The sequence below is a fragment of the Peromyscus maniculatus genome, chromosome 4 (assembly GCF_049852395.1).
Source record: "Peromyscus maniculatus bairdii isolate BWxNUB_F1_BW_parent chromosome 4, HU_Pman_BW_mat_3.1, whole genome shotgun sequence".
NCBI lineage: Eukaryota > Metazoa > Chordata > Mammalia > Rodentia > Cricetidae > Peromyscus > Peromyscus maniculatus.
In genome coordinates this window covers 135,499,115-135,512,491 of record NC_134855.1, presented here as the reverse complement: position 1 = coordinate 135,512,491, position 13,377 = coordinate 135,499,115, and the positions used below count along the sequence as shown (strand labels likewise).

At 50.2% G+C, this 13,377-nt stretch overlaps 2 protein-coding genes across 10 annotated transcripts in view; one reads left to right on the top strand and one right to left on the bottom strand.

The window, feature by feature from the left end:
• The window catches only part of Cpne1 (copine 1), a 45,433-nt gene extending 42,611 nt beyond the window's left edge, over nt 1–2,822 (top strand). For all 8 annotated transcript variants that reach the window (XM_076571002.1, XM_016006748.3, XM_042276604.2 and 5 more), the window contains 2 exons: nt 115–351; nt 479–2,822. In XM_076571002.1, coding sequence (XP_076427117.1) covers nt 115–351; nt 479–619 — 378 coding nt within the window. In that variant the 3' untranslated portion in view covers nt 620–2,822. The remainder of the gene's footprint in view (nt 1–114; nt 352–478) is intronic.
• A 2,431-nt stretch (nt 2,823–5,253) lies between these two features.
• On the bottom strand, nt 5,254–9,805 carry Spag4 (sperm associated antigen 4). 2 transcript variants are annotated; one of them, XM_006988266.4, is made up of 12 exons: nt 9,385–9,805; nt 8,820–8,924; nt 8,310–8,376; nt 8,081–8,142; nt 7,837–7,880; nt 7,604–7,629; nt 7,393–7,501; nt 7,105–7,180; nt 6,880–6,995; nt 6,337–6,504; nt 5,538–5,627; nt 5,254–5,435 (listed from the first exon to the last, which is right to left on the bottom strand). In XM_006988266.4, exons 1-12 carry the CDS (start codon nt 9,686–9,688, stop codon nt 5,277–5,279), a joined length of 1,326 nt encoding a protein of 441 aa, XP_006988328.1. In that variant the 5' UTR covers nt 9,689–9,805; the 3' UTR covers nt 5,254–5,276. The 2 variants fall into 2 exon arrangements, with proteins under 2 accessions (XP_006988328.1, XP_015862242.1); XM_016006756.3 differs by having other exon boundaries at nt 9,404–9,773.
• Between the last annotated feature and the right edge of the window lie 3,572 nt (nt 9,806–13,377).

Below are 13,377 nucleotides of genomic sequence, written 5' to 3'. Positions count from 1 at the left end.
AGGTGGTGAGGGCTGGATAATGAGGGGTGTCTCGTCAGTGGGGATGTGTGGCTGGTTTGTTGGGAGGGTTGGGAAAGAGGATTTGCCTCAGTACAGGAATGAACTTGTCCCTAGCAATACTACGTACTGTTGCTTTTGACTGACGGCGCTGTGACAGACGTGGAGGCCACATGTGAGGCTGTGGTCCAAGCCTCAAAGCTGCCCATGTCCGTGATCATTGTGGGCGTGGGTGGTGCTGACTTTGAGATCATGGAGCAGCTGGATGCTGATGGTGGCCCTCTTCGTACACGCCGTGGAGAAGCAGCTACCCGGGACATAGTGCAGTTTGTGCCTTATCGACGGTTTCAGAATGTGAGTAAGGTTTGGGGGTAAGGTTGAGGTCCAGTAGATAAAGTCTGGCAAGGTTGAGTTTTGGACAAGGCGTAGACCCTGGGAGACTTGCAGGCCCTCGTTGACTTTGCCTTTCTTCTCCTGACAGGCTCCACGGGAGACACTGGCACAGACTGTACTTGCAGAAGTGCCCACTCAGCTGGTTTCCTACTTCAAAGCCCAAGGTTGGGCCCCATTCAAGGCACCTCCAGCTCCAGCCGCGGGCCCTGCACAGCCCCCCGAGGCATAGGTTCACTCGGAGAGTAGGCTATGTTCAGTCTACTTCAGCCTGCACCATCCTCTGGGCCATGGACCAACCCTGCACATTCTTCCCACTTTATAGTTGATACTTTTATACTTGCTTCTGCTATTGCTGCTCTTGACCTACCTACCCGTCCCTGACACCATTTCATTCAGGAAAGACTAGTATAAAGATCACCTCCTTCGAAGGGTTACAGACTGGTTAGATAGCCTTGCCTACTTTGGCCTTGAGTCTTAGTCTGTTGACCTTGGGCTTGTTCAGTGAAAGGTCCCTTTGGTCTGATAACCCTATCCAGGCAAATTGGGTCTATTCACTCCAGAAGCATACTTTGAAAACACAAAGCTTGAATATAAAGTAAGCGTATGCTTGTCCCTTCCTCTGGGTGGAGCTGAGCTGAGCTGGGCACATGGACAAGATGGAAGGTGCTCCGCCTCATGAGAGGGGGCAGAGCTGAGAGACCCGCTTCACAGCAGAGGGAGGGCTGTTAGACTCTTGTGCTAGCTCCGTTCCTTGATGTTTTGGGGGACACTTGTTGTGTAGCCCAGACTTGCCTGCAGTTTACCATCCTGTCTCAACCTGGAATTAGAGGCATGTACTACCATGTCTTGTTTACAGTCCTAATTTTTTTTATTTGACATAAGATCTCATGTAGCAGCTGGGTGGTGGCGCACGCCTTTAATCCTAGTTCTTGGGAAGCAGAGGTAGGTGGATCTCTGTGAGTTTGAGGCCAGCCTGGTCTACAGAGTGAGTTCCAGGACAACCAGCGCTGTTAAAACAGAGAACCCCTGACTTGATTTAAAAGGGTCTCTTGTAGCTCAGGCTGGTCCTACATGTGTAGCCAAGGATGACTTGTATTTCTGGTCCTCCTAAGTGCTAGGATTATAAGCATGCCCACTGTGTCCTGCTTAATACCTTTTTATGTTATTAGAAATTTAACATGGATGTTCATGGTGGAAACACTTTATAGGAGGGACACATCGTAACCACACTGCCCAGGCTGGCTTCAGATTCTTTGTGCTCAAGGGTCCTCCTTCCTCCATGTAGAGTAGATGGAGCTATGGTGCACTTGGTGCCTACTCTAAAAAACAGATTTTCTTTTGCAGGGAGAAGGGAACTTTTAAATGCAGAATTAAAATTTCACTCAATCTGCCAGTTAGTCATGGTTATGCACAACTTGAGTCCCAGCACCCAGGAGGCAGAGGTATTTCAAAAAATTTTTTTCTAACCTAATCAGACATTGTTTAAAAACTGGGTGCAGTGCATACCTTTAATCCCAGCACTCAGGAGGTAGAGGCAAGTGGATCTCTGAGTTTGAGATCAGCTGGGTCCACAGAGTGAGTTCCAGGACAGCAAGAGAAACCCTGTGTCAAAAAAACCAAAGGAAAAAAATTGTCTCAAATATCAGTATCATAAAAACAGATAATGGGCCAGGCAGGTGGTGCACACTTTAATCACTCAGGAGGCGGAGGTAGGTGAATCTTTCTGACTCAAGGCCAACCTGGTCTACAGAGCGAGTTCCAGAACAGCCGTGACTGTTACACAGAGAGAGAAAAAAAATAGGAAAAATAAAGGGAACAAAGCTTGGTGGCTCATGGCTATAATGCCAACACTTGGAAGTCTGGGGCAGGTAGATTGCTGAGAGTCTGGTGTAGACTTAAATTACACTATGAATTTCAGATCAGATTTTTAAAAAATCTTTAAAAAAAGAAATCACATATATTGTTTGTATCTGGTTTGCATTGATTTTGGATGCCTTATCAAAGCTGCCTTGTCTCCTTTTCCAGAATTTAGTAATCCCCTGAGATTCCTTTTGTTCTGCTTACATAGATATTTGAGGAATTGGTTCCTAGATGTGGAAACGATAGATCACAGGATATTTACGATTTCAGCAGGTATCACAGGTAGCCTTCTGTGAACGCGATATTCCCACTCATTCCATTTGTCAGCTCATACTCACCTTGAACTTCCTTCCACATGTAGACGAGGTATCGTTCATACATTTACTTCATCCTCAGTAGCCTGCTCCTGGGCTCTGTGTCAGTCTCGATTGTTCTTTTCAATATGTTCAGTCTGTTCCCTCAGCTGTTAATGTTTCATGTTTTTATATGCAATATGAAAATTTTATTTTTATATATCCTAATCTGCTTTTTAAAATGTATCCGTATATCAATAATAAATATTCCTCAGTGGCTGCATTTGTTTTTTTGTTTTGTGTTTGGTGCTGGGAATTGGGCCCACTAGGGTCTAAGTCATGCTAGAGTCAGGCCCTACCACTTAGTTTATCTTTGAGTATATGTAGGAGGCTCTAGAGTTTAAAGACATCTTCTACTACACAGTCTGAGGATAGCCTGGGCTATATTAGACCCTGTTCAAAAAAGAGAGGATCTTAGGAGATTGCTAACTGGATTAAGTGCTTGCTTGTAGAAGCCAAACCACCTGAATTCTATCATAGAGTCCATGTAAAGGTGGAAGGAGAAAATTAACTCCACACAGTTGTCCTCTGCCCTCCACACTAGCAATGGTATGCACACTCATTAGACATGTATGGAAAGTGTGAATAGAAGCTGAAGGAGGTAGTTCATGTCTATGGTCCTAGCACTGGAGTGCCTGAGGCAGGAGTATTGCCTTGAACTTTATGCTAACCTGGGCTACACAGTGAGTTTAGGCCAGCCTTAGATGGGGAAAATGAAGTCTTAAGGATTTTGCTTATTATGGTTAAACTGCCCTCTGTGTATGTGTACTGAGATTTGAATCCAGGACCACGGGCTTTTGCAGACTAGGTAAACTGATGCTCTGCTAGCTCTATCAATCCACCTGTCACTGCCTCTGCCTCCCAAGTGCGGGGATTAAAGGTGTGCACTACCATGTCCAGTCTTCAGTCCTATTTTTTTCTTTTTAGTTTTCTTGAGACAGGTTCTATGTAGTACTGACTCCTGGGCTCAAACTCAGAAATTCCTTACCTTTGCCTCCTGAGTGCTGGAATTAAAGGCATCTGGATACCACCATGCCCAGTACTTAGTGTTTTTTTTTTTTTGTTTGTTTGTTTGTTTGTTTTGTTTTGTTTTTTTTTGGTTTTTCGAGACAGGGTTTCTCTGTGTAGCTTTGTGCCTTTCCTGGAGCTCACTTGGTAGCCCAGGCTGGCCTCGAACTCAGAGATCTGCCTGGCTCTGCCTCCTGAGTGCTGGGATTAAAGGTGTGCGCCACCACTGCCCAGCTCCTTAGTTCTATTTTTAACCTTAGTTTTGTTTCCACTACATTAATTTGTATGTGTGCATGTGTATGTATCATGATACACATGGAGGTCAAAAGCCAACCTGTGGGACTTGGTTCTCTATTGTAGGAGTCCCAGAGACTGAATTCAGCTCCTATGACTTGGGGGCAAGCCCCTGTAACCCACTTGAGTCATCTTAATGACCCTTAATTTTTTTTATTACATTAAAATTTTTTTTGTATGAAAGTACCACCGCATGTGGGAGGTCAGAGGGTAGATTTGTGGAGTTGGTTCTCTTGTTCCACCATGTGGGTCCCGGGATTAAGTTCTAATTGTCAGGCTGGTGGCCTTTCCCTGCTGAGACATCTCTTTAGCCCTAGCCTTGGCTTTTGTTGTTGACTTTTTATAGGTTTGGGTGTTTTGCTTGCTTGAATGTACCACATGTGTGCCTAGTGTCTGAGAAGGCTAGAAGAGGGTTTAGATCCCCTAAAACTAGAGTTACAGGTGGTTGTGAGCTGCTGTGGGTGCTGGGAATCAAACTCAGGTCCTCTGGAAGAGCAGCCAATGGTCTTTACCACTGGAACCATCTCTCCATCCCCCAGACCTCAGGTTTTGAGAATGCTTGGTATGGGCACTTACGTCTTCAGATGACAAAATACTATCACCCTACTTTAAATAGGTGGCTAAGTGTTCTGCCTCACACACCAGTAGGAAGGACCCCAACATCCAAGATAAATAATGCTTTTCTTTTTTTCTTTGCTCATGCTAGTTTCTCTTTTCCACCCTTAGGAACTAATTATTTGACTGCCTATTTGCATGCCCCCCCCTCCAGTTCTTTTAACCATTACAGTGAAGATTCGTGAGTCTGATGAACTTCAGATGACCTACACCTAAGGCTAGTAATGACTAACTGCGTGAGGGCTACCAAGCCTAGGTCAGCTTTGACTCAGAAGGATTCCTAGAAATGTCCAGATCTTAGCTTTTCAGTGTTTGCCAGAGGAGAGTTTCCCCTCTATCTGTACATAGGAGGAACTGAGGACATATCCAGGATTTGGGGGTGGGGATTGAACACAAGTATGGCTTCAGCTGCCTGGTAGTTCTCCAGTTGAAAAGGGATGCCTCCCGAGGAAGGCCCCATTCTTGTGTTACTTTTCACTAGTACAAGTAGAGCTCGTCTGAGCAGTTTTCTCTGGACTGAGGTTCAAGCTGCATCTTGTATAGTATAGAATGTCTACAACACCGTCTCTTGCATATTGTAGGCACTGTAAACACCAGCTGCTGCTGCTATACCAGGAAAAGAGGATGTGTTGAGGGCCATATTCTGCCATACTGACCTGCCATAGGCAGCCAGAGCTTTCCCCAACAGGTGACCTCTCATCACTGATGCAGTTTTCTTTAGCACAAATCTCAATTCTACTCCAACCATCAGCATTTTTAATGGGGCCCCCCAGTGACCCCTGTGGCATTGTCCTCTGCCCACTCTGAGATCCGCACACCATGGGCACGGACTCGATATAAGCATGTGAAACGTGGATGGCCCCAGTTGCTTAGAATCTGAATCTTCACCTTGGGGAAGGCTGACGGAGGGTCATTCTGGGGAGACAAACGAATCATGCCAACACCTGCTCTAAGACTGTCCCCCCCATCAGTACCCACTGCCCCATTTTAGCACTCTCACCCCAGAGATAAACACACCTGTAGGTGGAAAGTCTGAATCTCAGATTTCTGCACATCAAAGATGAATTTTCCCAAGAGCACTTCAGTCTCATCATCAACTTGGAGCCCCTGGTGGGTGAAGAGTGTGGAGGAACAGTGAGGCACGGGGTAAGGGAGAGAAAACAGCTTGGTTCAGGATCTTCAATGTGTTCAACAGCTGCATGTGCGCTGGCTTGTGTTCTAATGCAAGGTATGTAGTGTGGAATGTAGACTTGAAGAAACCAGCAACAGCCGGGGTATCCTAGCACCAGGGATGCTAAGCCAAGACTGTAAGTTTAAAGTCAGCCTGGGCTGCATAGAATGACCCTGTCTTAAGCAAACAAACCAGGCTATTATAAAGTTGTTAGCAGGGTTGGAAAGATGGCTCTTGCCGGGGACCCAGGTTGGGTTCCCAGCAACCACATGGTGGCTCACACTGTTCTTAGCTCCAGTTCCAGAGGAATCTACCACACTCTGCTGACTTTCTGGGGCACTAGGAATGTACATGATGCACATAATGGCAAAAACACTCATATCCTTTAAAATTTTTTTTAAAAGAAATCATTCTATCATCCCTTGTCAGACAACATAGCTTCATCGTTTTTACAGATGCAATGAAATAATGTGTATAGAGCTTGGTAAGCCAAACAAATCTGGATTTAGTTATGCTCATTCCAACCTGTAGCAGCCTGTGCGTGTGTGAGATGAGCAAATAATGACAAATGCTGGCAATGGTTCTCACCACTGCCGAGGGGTTTCTGAACAAAATCCCCCACCTCCTGGCCTCAGCCCCACTCACAAAGACTGCAAAGTCCCGGGGTGCACTGCTGGCTCCTCCAGTGTGTGCCACGGTGGGTGGAGGATGCTGCAGGGTGATGTCGCTTAACTGCACATGGCCTGGCAGTCGGATCACCACCTGGCCTTTATCACCTTCAAAAGCCCAGCAGTTTCCAGGGAACACGTCTGGCTGTAGGGGTTTGGGCAGACCGTCAGAACCCAGGACAGACCCCAGACCAGACGATACTGAGGATTGCGGCAGCCTGAGCTGCGTAGCAAGACTGTCCTAGAGCTGCTGCTCAGCCCAGAGCTCTGCCCTCTGCCCCGGACCTTGTCTAACCACGGGAGACAATGCTGAGTCCCCAGCACGTTACAGTTCTCTTCAGTTTAACTCCATCCTTGGCTTGGCAGGAGCCTTCCCACACCATGCCAGACCCTGTCCCCGGTGGGGCACCTCTCGAAGCCAAACTGATCTCAGCTCCAGTCCCTCTCCACTAAGCTGATTCTTGCCCTCAGCCTGGCTCGGCCGTTGATACCATCCCCAGCTCCCTGGTCCCAGGCCCACCTCCAGTATGACCGAGGGTGGCCGTGCATAGTTCCAGAAGCTCAAGCGATTCCAGAAGTAGGCAGTGTTGGTGTCCTCATAGTCACTGGACGTCTTCTCCAGGTCGATGGAGGCTCCTAGAGTGGGCAGAAGTCCCTTTCAGAGGCTCCTAGGCTTTCTCAGCAATGAGGCTGTCTATGACCCACCCGCCTCCAGTCTGTTTCTTTCCACATGTCTGTGTCTTACCCACAGAGCTCAGTGCATAGTCAGGTTTCCGAACGAAGTCCTCATTCAGCCTCTGGAACACGAGCTTGGCCACTCTCTAAAGAGGCAGAGGGTGGACCAGGAGGGTTTGGGGCTAGTTTACATTGGGCCAGCTTCTCAGTAACTCAATATCCAGAGATAGGACCTTAAGGGTCTTAAGAGTCCCCGCAGTGGGTGTCTGGGTTCATCTCAGGACCCAGGATGTGGTAGTTCCAAAGAGCGTCCTTGAGTGATCGAAGCTGGGGCCCGAGCCCTCATGCAGGGACTCACCTCACTGTGGGCTGCACGAACGCTGGACACCTCCTTGTGGAGTTTATTCAGTTCTGCCTGGAGCTGCTGCAGCTGCTGGCCCTGAGAGTGCACGCGCTGGTGGTACTGGCTGGAATGGAGATGTAGGCAACCTGGTTAGCTACCTGTGCCCGGGCGCTCCTTCCCGAAGTCCCCCACAGATACATTTCCAGAGCCGCCTGCCCCCCTTTACCTCAGAGTCAGCATCTCCTTAGGTTCCTGGGGAGGGAGGGACAAATAAGCGACCTTCTCCCAAGTCAGCAGGGTATGGCCAGACTCAGGGGCCTCCCCTCCCATTCTCAGTCGGCCTCTGGGGATTACGCTCAATGCTCTACCCTGCCCCCTCCCAGTAGCCCAGAGATGTCCGTCCCCCCCCTCCCCCGCGCAACCTCCACCCCACCTGGGGGCTTAGTCTCCCCAACTCACATTCTCCAAAGGGGGGACCAGGTACAGGAGACCCCACCAGAGTGCTGGAGAAAGAGAAGGGCATCCTCTGGTATAAGGGGACAGGGAGGAAAGCTAGGGGGCTGGGGTGGTGGCTGGGGCCGCAGAGGGACGGCGAGCGACCAAGCAGGGGTCACTAGCGTGGGCAGAGGGGCACCGGGACAGGTGAGCTGGATTTGGCTGCAAACCTGCAGAGCTGGGGCCCCAGGGAATCAAAGCTCCTCACCTGCCAGAAAGACACTCAGAAGCGACGCAGCAGTGAACAGGAAGCGGATGGAACAGACCTCCCTGAGGAACCGGGATGAAAGCTGATGCCTTGAGGCCCTAACTCACCCTAGCCTCGACCCCAGAGTCCTAGACCCAGTTCCTGGGCACTCGACCAGATAGGAATCAGCTCATGGCTTGGTGGGTCCCAGCCCTGCTGCCCGTCCGTCCCTGCCCCGTCTTCCTCTGACCTGTACACACTGACCAGCACGTCTCCAGTCACTGATAACAACACGCTCAGCACCTGAAAGAGGAAACCTGGGGGCCGGGACAGAGAGGGCGAACCATGAGGGGTGAAGTGCAGGTTCACAAAGGCTCGGGAGGGACGGGGGCGGGGGGCGGGCAAGGTCCTGGGTCTCAGGAGACAAGAATGGGCTGGAAAAACGAGATGAGGCTGGACACTCGGATCCGGGCTCTGGCAGGAGAATTGGAGTTCCGAGTGCCAGGTTAGAGGGAGATCGGTCTGGATTCTTCGACCCGGGTTCGGGCAGGAGAACTGGGGTTCCGAGTGCCAGGTCAGAGGGGTTCGGGCAGGAGAACTGGGGTTCTGAGTGCCAGGTCAGAGGGGATCGGGCAGGAGAACTGGGGTTCTGAGTGCCAGGTCAGAGGGGATCGGGCTGGATTCTTGGACCCGGGTTCGGGCAGGAGAACTGGGGATCCGAGTTCCAGGTCAGAAGGGATGGGGCTGGCCTGGCTCGTACTCAGGAAGCTCTTCGACACCCGCGGGGTAGGCATCTCCTGCCTCAGATCCAGGGCGGGGAGAAAGCCGAGCTGCTCCTCCAAGCCTGCCGGAGATCCAGCCGGTTCTGCGGGAAGCCCAGGGCTTCATTGAGGTCTTGTGCAGCAAGCTCGCACTTCCCCCGGGGCCCGGGCGCAGGCTCCCGAGCCTGGTGCCAGACGGCTGGGCGGCCTCTCAAACGGGCCATGAGCCTGCCGCACCCCCGTGCCACGCCCCCTGCGCACCCCCAGACCCGGGGCGGGGGAGCCGCAGTCCGCAGAAGGACCCGCCCCAGCCCGGTGAGTGCGGGCCCGGGTCCGGGAGGCCACTCACGCCGGCGCTGTGGCGCCTCCTCAGCCATGCCCAGTCACAGGATCTCCTCCGCCCCCTCCCGGGACCGGCCATGGCACCGTGCCTCGCCCCTCAGGGACTCGGGTTGAGCGCGCCCCCTTCAGGCGCGAGGCCGGAACTGCACCCAGGTCCGCGTCGGGCCCCGCCCCCGCGAGCCCGCCCCGCCCTCTCGCCCCCCGGCTCGACCCCGCCCGCACCCGAGGCCCCGCCCCTCACGGTTGCCGAGCCACAGGCGGTCTGCCCATTGTGGCTCCGAGGCGCCGGCTTCGGCCAAGAGCTTCCTGCCCATGGGGCTCCTCCGGACACTTCCGGGCTTGAGGCGGGCTCGGCACAGCTCGAGCCCCGGGTCCTTCTGCCCTCGGGCTGCTCGAGCTCCGCGGACTGGGGCCCATTGCTGTCCCCCGAAGTCACGCTGTGGGAACTACTGCTGTTGTCGCTGGAGAGGTCGGGCGCTTGCTTGTGAGAGGAGGCGGCCGAGCCTGGGCGGGGGCTCCGCCGCATCCTTTCCTGGGGCCGCCCCCCCCCCCGGGAAGCCGCAGTCGCCGCAGCCAAAGCCCTCGGGCCTCCCTCAGCTGCCGCGCGCCGCCGCCGCCGCCGCCGCCGGCCGGGTCCGACCCTGCGTGAGCCCCGGGCGGCGCGGCCGACTCAGCCCTGGCGTCTGCCACCTGCCCGCCGCTGCCGTCATAGAGGAGGTGTGTCACAGAGGGGCCGTGACGTCACCGGGAGCCCGGCGACCTGTTGGCGGATGGCTTCTTGTGCGCGCGTGTGCGTGTGTGTGTGAGTGTGTGTGTGTGCGCGTGCATGTGCGTGCGTGTGTGTGAGTGTGTGAGTGTGTGCGTGTGTGTGTGCGTGCGTGTGAGTGTGACTGTGCGTGGGCGCGTGTGTGCGTGTGTGTGTGCGTGCGTGCGTGGGCGCGAGTGTGCGTGTGACTGTGCGTGGGCGCGAGTGTGCGTGTGAGTGTGCGTGCGCGTGTGTATGTGTGTGTGTGTGTGCGTGTGTGTATATGTGTGTATGTGCGTGTGTGTGTGTGAGTGTGTGTGTGCGCGTGTTCGTGTGTGTGTGCGTGTGTGTATATGTGTGTATGTGCGTGTGTGTGCGTGAGTGTGTGCGCGCGTGTTCGTGTGTGTGTGTGTGTGTGTGTGCGCGTGTGTGTGTGTGACCGGACGTGATGCCTGCTGTCCCCAGTCGCCCTCCACCCTCGTTTTTGAGATAGGGTCTCTCTTCCTGAACCCGGGGCTCACCGTTTTTTTCAGCTAGGGCCTGCAAGACCCCATGGATCCTCTTGTCTCCGCTCCCCAAGAGCTTTTGATGACAGGCATGTGCCCTAACACCCTTCCCTTCTGTGGGTCCTGGGGCTGACAACTCTGGTCCTCAGGCTTAGGCAGCAAGCAGTTTATACACTGGGCTATGTCAGCCCCTTCACTTTGTTTCTGAGACAAACCAGCGAATCCTAGGGATTACAGGCCCCTGAGCTCTGGCCTCGCTTTTTACTAGGATGCTGAGTCTCTGCACTTGGGTCCTCAGGCTTCCACTGTAAGGACTTCTTTGGCTGTGCCATCTCCCAATCCTGTATGTATTTTGGACATGAGGTCTTGCTATGTATCTCTGCTGGCCTGGTACGGGCTATGTAACCCATGATGACCCTAAGTGCCTATCATTCCCACTGCAATGTTAACTTACGAGGATTTTTTTTTGGTGGGGGTGGTGTTTCAAGACAAGGTTTCTCTGTGTCTTTGAACTCGACCTGGCAGTCCTTGAACTCGATCTGTAGTCTAGGACTCAGAGTCCCCAGAGCTTCTACCTCCAGATTAAAGGCATGTGCCACCACCGCTGGCAAGGATGGGAATTTTGTTGTTGTTGTTGTTGGTTTTGTTCACTTCTGTATCCTTCAAGATAGGTCTAGCCTATAATGAGTGCCCAGGTACTTAGGAATATTTAGTAAATATTAGGAAAGAGCAGAGCATCACTCAACACATTAAAAAATTACTATGTTTTAATCACCCCTCTATTTTTTAAAGAGTCTCACTATGCAGCCAAAGCTGGTCTGGTGCTCAGCCCTTCCTGCCTCTATCTCCCAAGCACTGGGGTAAAAGGCAGGACCACACTTCCAGCTCTCTCTCCCTTCCTCCCTCCCTCCCTCCCTCTCTCCCTTTCTCCCCTCTGTGGTGTATGTGTATGTCTGTAGATTAGGGGACAACTTTTGGGAGTCAGTTTTCTCTCTCCACCATGTGGGACCCAGGCATCAAATTCAAGTCTTCAGACTTGGCAGCAAGTGCCTTTATGCACTGAGCCATCTCGCCATCTTAGAATGTACATTTAAACAACTACATGTTCAATCCTAATTAAGGTCCATACCAGAAAAAGCAATGTGCTAAAACCTTGTTGGGTTGGAGCCAAGAGCCCTAGAAAGCCATGCCATGTGACAGAACTCAAGAGGCAAACTTATTGGGGGAGGAAGGAAAGGAACGCAGAGTGCACCTCTGGAGTTAAGGGCTGAGGAGAGGAGGAATAAGAGAGGAAGATAAATGAAGAGGCGGGAGAGCGGGGAGAGAGGAGGTGCAGATGTGGCCTCGTGAAGAGAGGAAGAGAGGTGAGGGAGGTATTTGCTGCTGTGGGATGGTTTTTCTGTATGCTGTGAATATGTGTTGCTACTGTTGGTTAATAAAGAAGCTGTTCTGACCTATGGTAAGGCAGGATAAGAGCCAGGCAGGAAATCTAAGAGAGATACTGGGAGAAGAGGGCGGAGTCAGGGCAGATGCCTAAAGGATGGCCTCTTACAGTTATCAATTTAAAAGACTGTTTCTTCTTAATACCTTTACAAGAAAAAGACAGAGAATAATTTGCCTTCATGGTGCCTACATATAATAATTCTCAGCCCGTTAAGAGATATCAATGGAAGGTTCTCCCACAGGGAATGTTAAATAGCCCAACCCTATTTGACATATGACAGCCATTGGACATAAACAATTTCCTCAGTCTATAGTTTACCATTACATGGACGTTTTACTAGCTGATTCAAATGTAGATACTTTAGAAAGAATGTTTGAAGAAGTAAAGAAAAATTTGCCTTATTGATTACAAATTGCTCCTGAAAAGATACAAAGAGGAGAGTCTATTAATTATGTAGGATGTAAAATAGGTCTACAAAAAAATAAGATCCCCAAAAGTGTAAATTAGGAGAGATCGATTACAGACTCTTAATGACTTTCAAAGATTATTAGGAGACATTTCCAATCTACTGAGTACTATTGGGGTAAAAAAATAATGAACTGAGAAATTTGTTCAAAACCTTAGAGGGTGACAAGGACTTAAATAGTCCAAGAGAATTATCAGCTGAAGCTGAGAAAGAACTGGCTTTGGAGGAAAAGAAAATACAGGATGCACATGTGGATCATTTGGATCCAAAGCTTGATTACATTTGGGTTATTTTAGCCTCTAAGCATTCTCCTACAGGAATTTTAATGCAGAGGAAAGATATTATATTGGAATGGATATTTCTACCAAATTAAAAACTTATGTGGAAAAGATCTCTGAGTTGATTTCAAAAGGAAAATTGACACTTTGTCAATTAGCAGGAATAGACCCAGCAGAAATTGTACTACCTTTAACTAATGATGAAATTGACAAATTATGGGCAAAAAGTAAAACTTGGCAAAGAGCTTGCAGTAATTTTTGGGAGAGATTAACAACAAATATCTCAAAAGCAATAGAATTAAACTTATAAAGATAACTAACTGGATCCTGCCCTGAACTGTACGGGAAACACCAATATCTGGAGCACCTATATTTTATACTGATGCAAACCAAAAGTGAAAGGCAGGTTACAAATCAGAACATTTAAGTAAAGTGGTTCAAAGTCCTTATAATTCTGTCCAAAAATGGGAATTATATGCCATTCTAATGGTATTAATGGATTTTTCAGAAACTCTCAACACAATTACTGGCTCTCAGTATGCAGAAAGAATGGTCTTACACATTGGAACTGCTGAATTTATCCCTGATGAGTGAGCATTAACTTCATTATTTATTCAGTTACAAGAAATAATCAAGAATAGAATCATCCCTTATATATAACACACATCCGATCTCATACGGCTCTGCAAGGCCCTCTAGCACAAGGTAATGATGAGATTGATCAGTTATTGATAGGAAATGTTCTGGGGGCCCATAAAAAACACGTCAATAGTAAG

Excerpts from the sequence above, each read along its gene's own strand:
- Spag4 (XM_006988266.4), bottom strand. The coding sequence starts at position 9,688 with ATGCGGCGGAGCCCCCGCCCAGGCTCGGCCGCCTCCTCTCACAAGCAA. Across the intron at positions 5,628-6,336 it reads CCCGGGACTTTGCAGTCTTT|GGGCTCCAAGTTGATGATGA; the intron begins GTGAGTGGGGCT and ends TTCACCCACCAG. Across the intron at positions 5,436-5,537 it reads TTCAGACTTTCCACCTACAG|AATGACCCTCCGTCAGCCTT; the intron begins GTGTGTTTATCT and ends TTGTCTCCCCAG.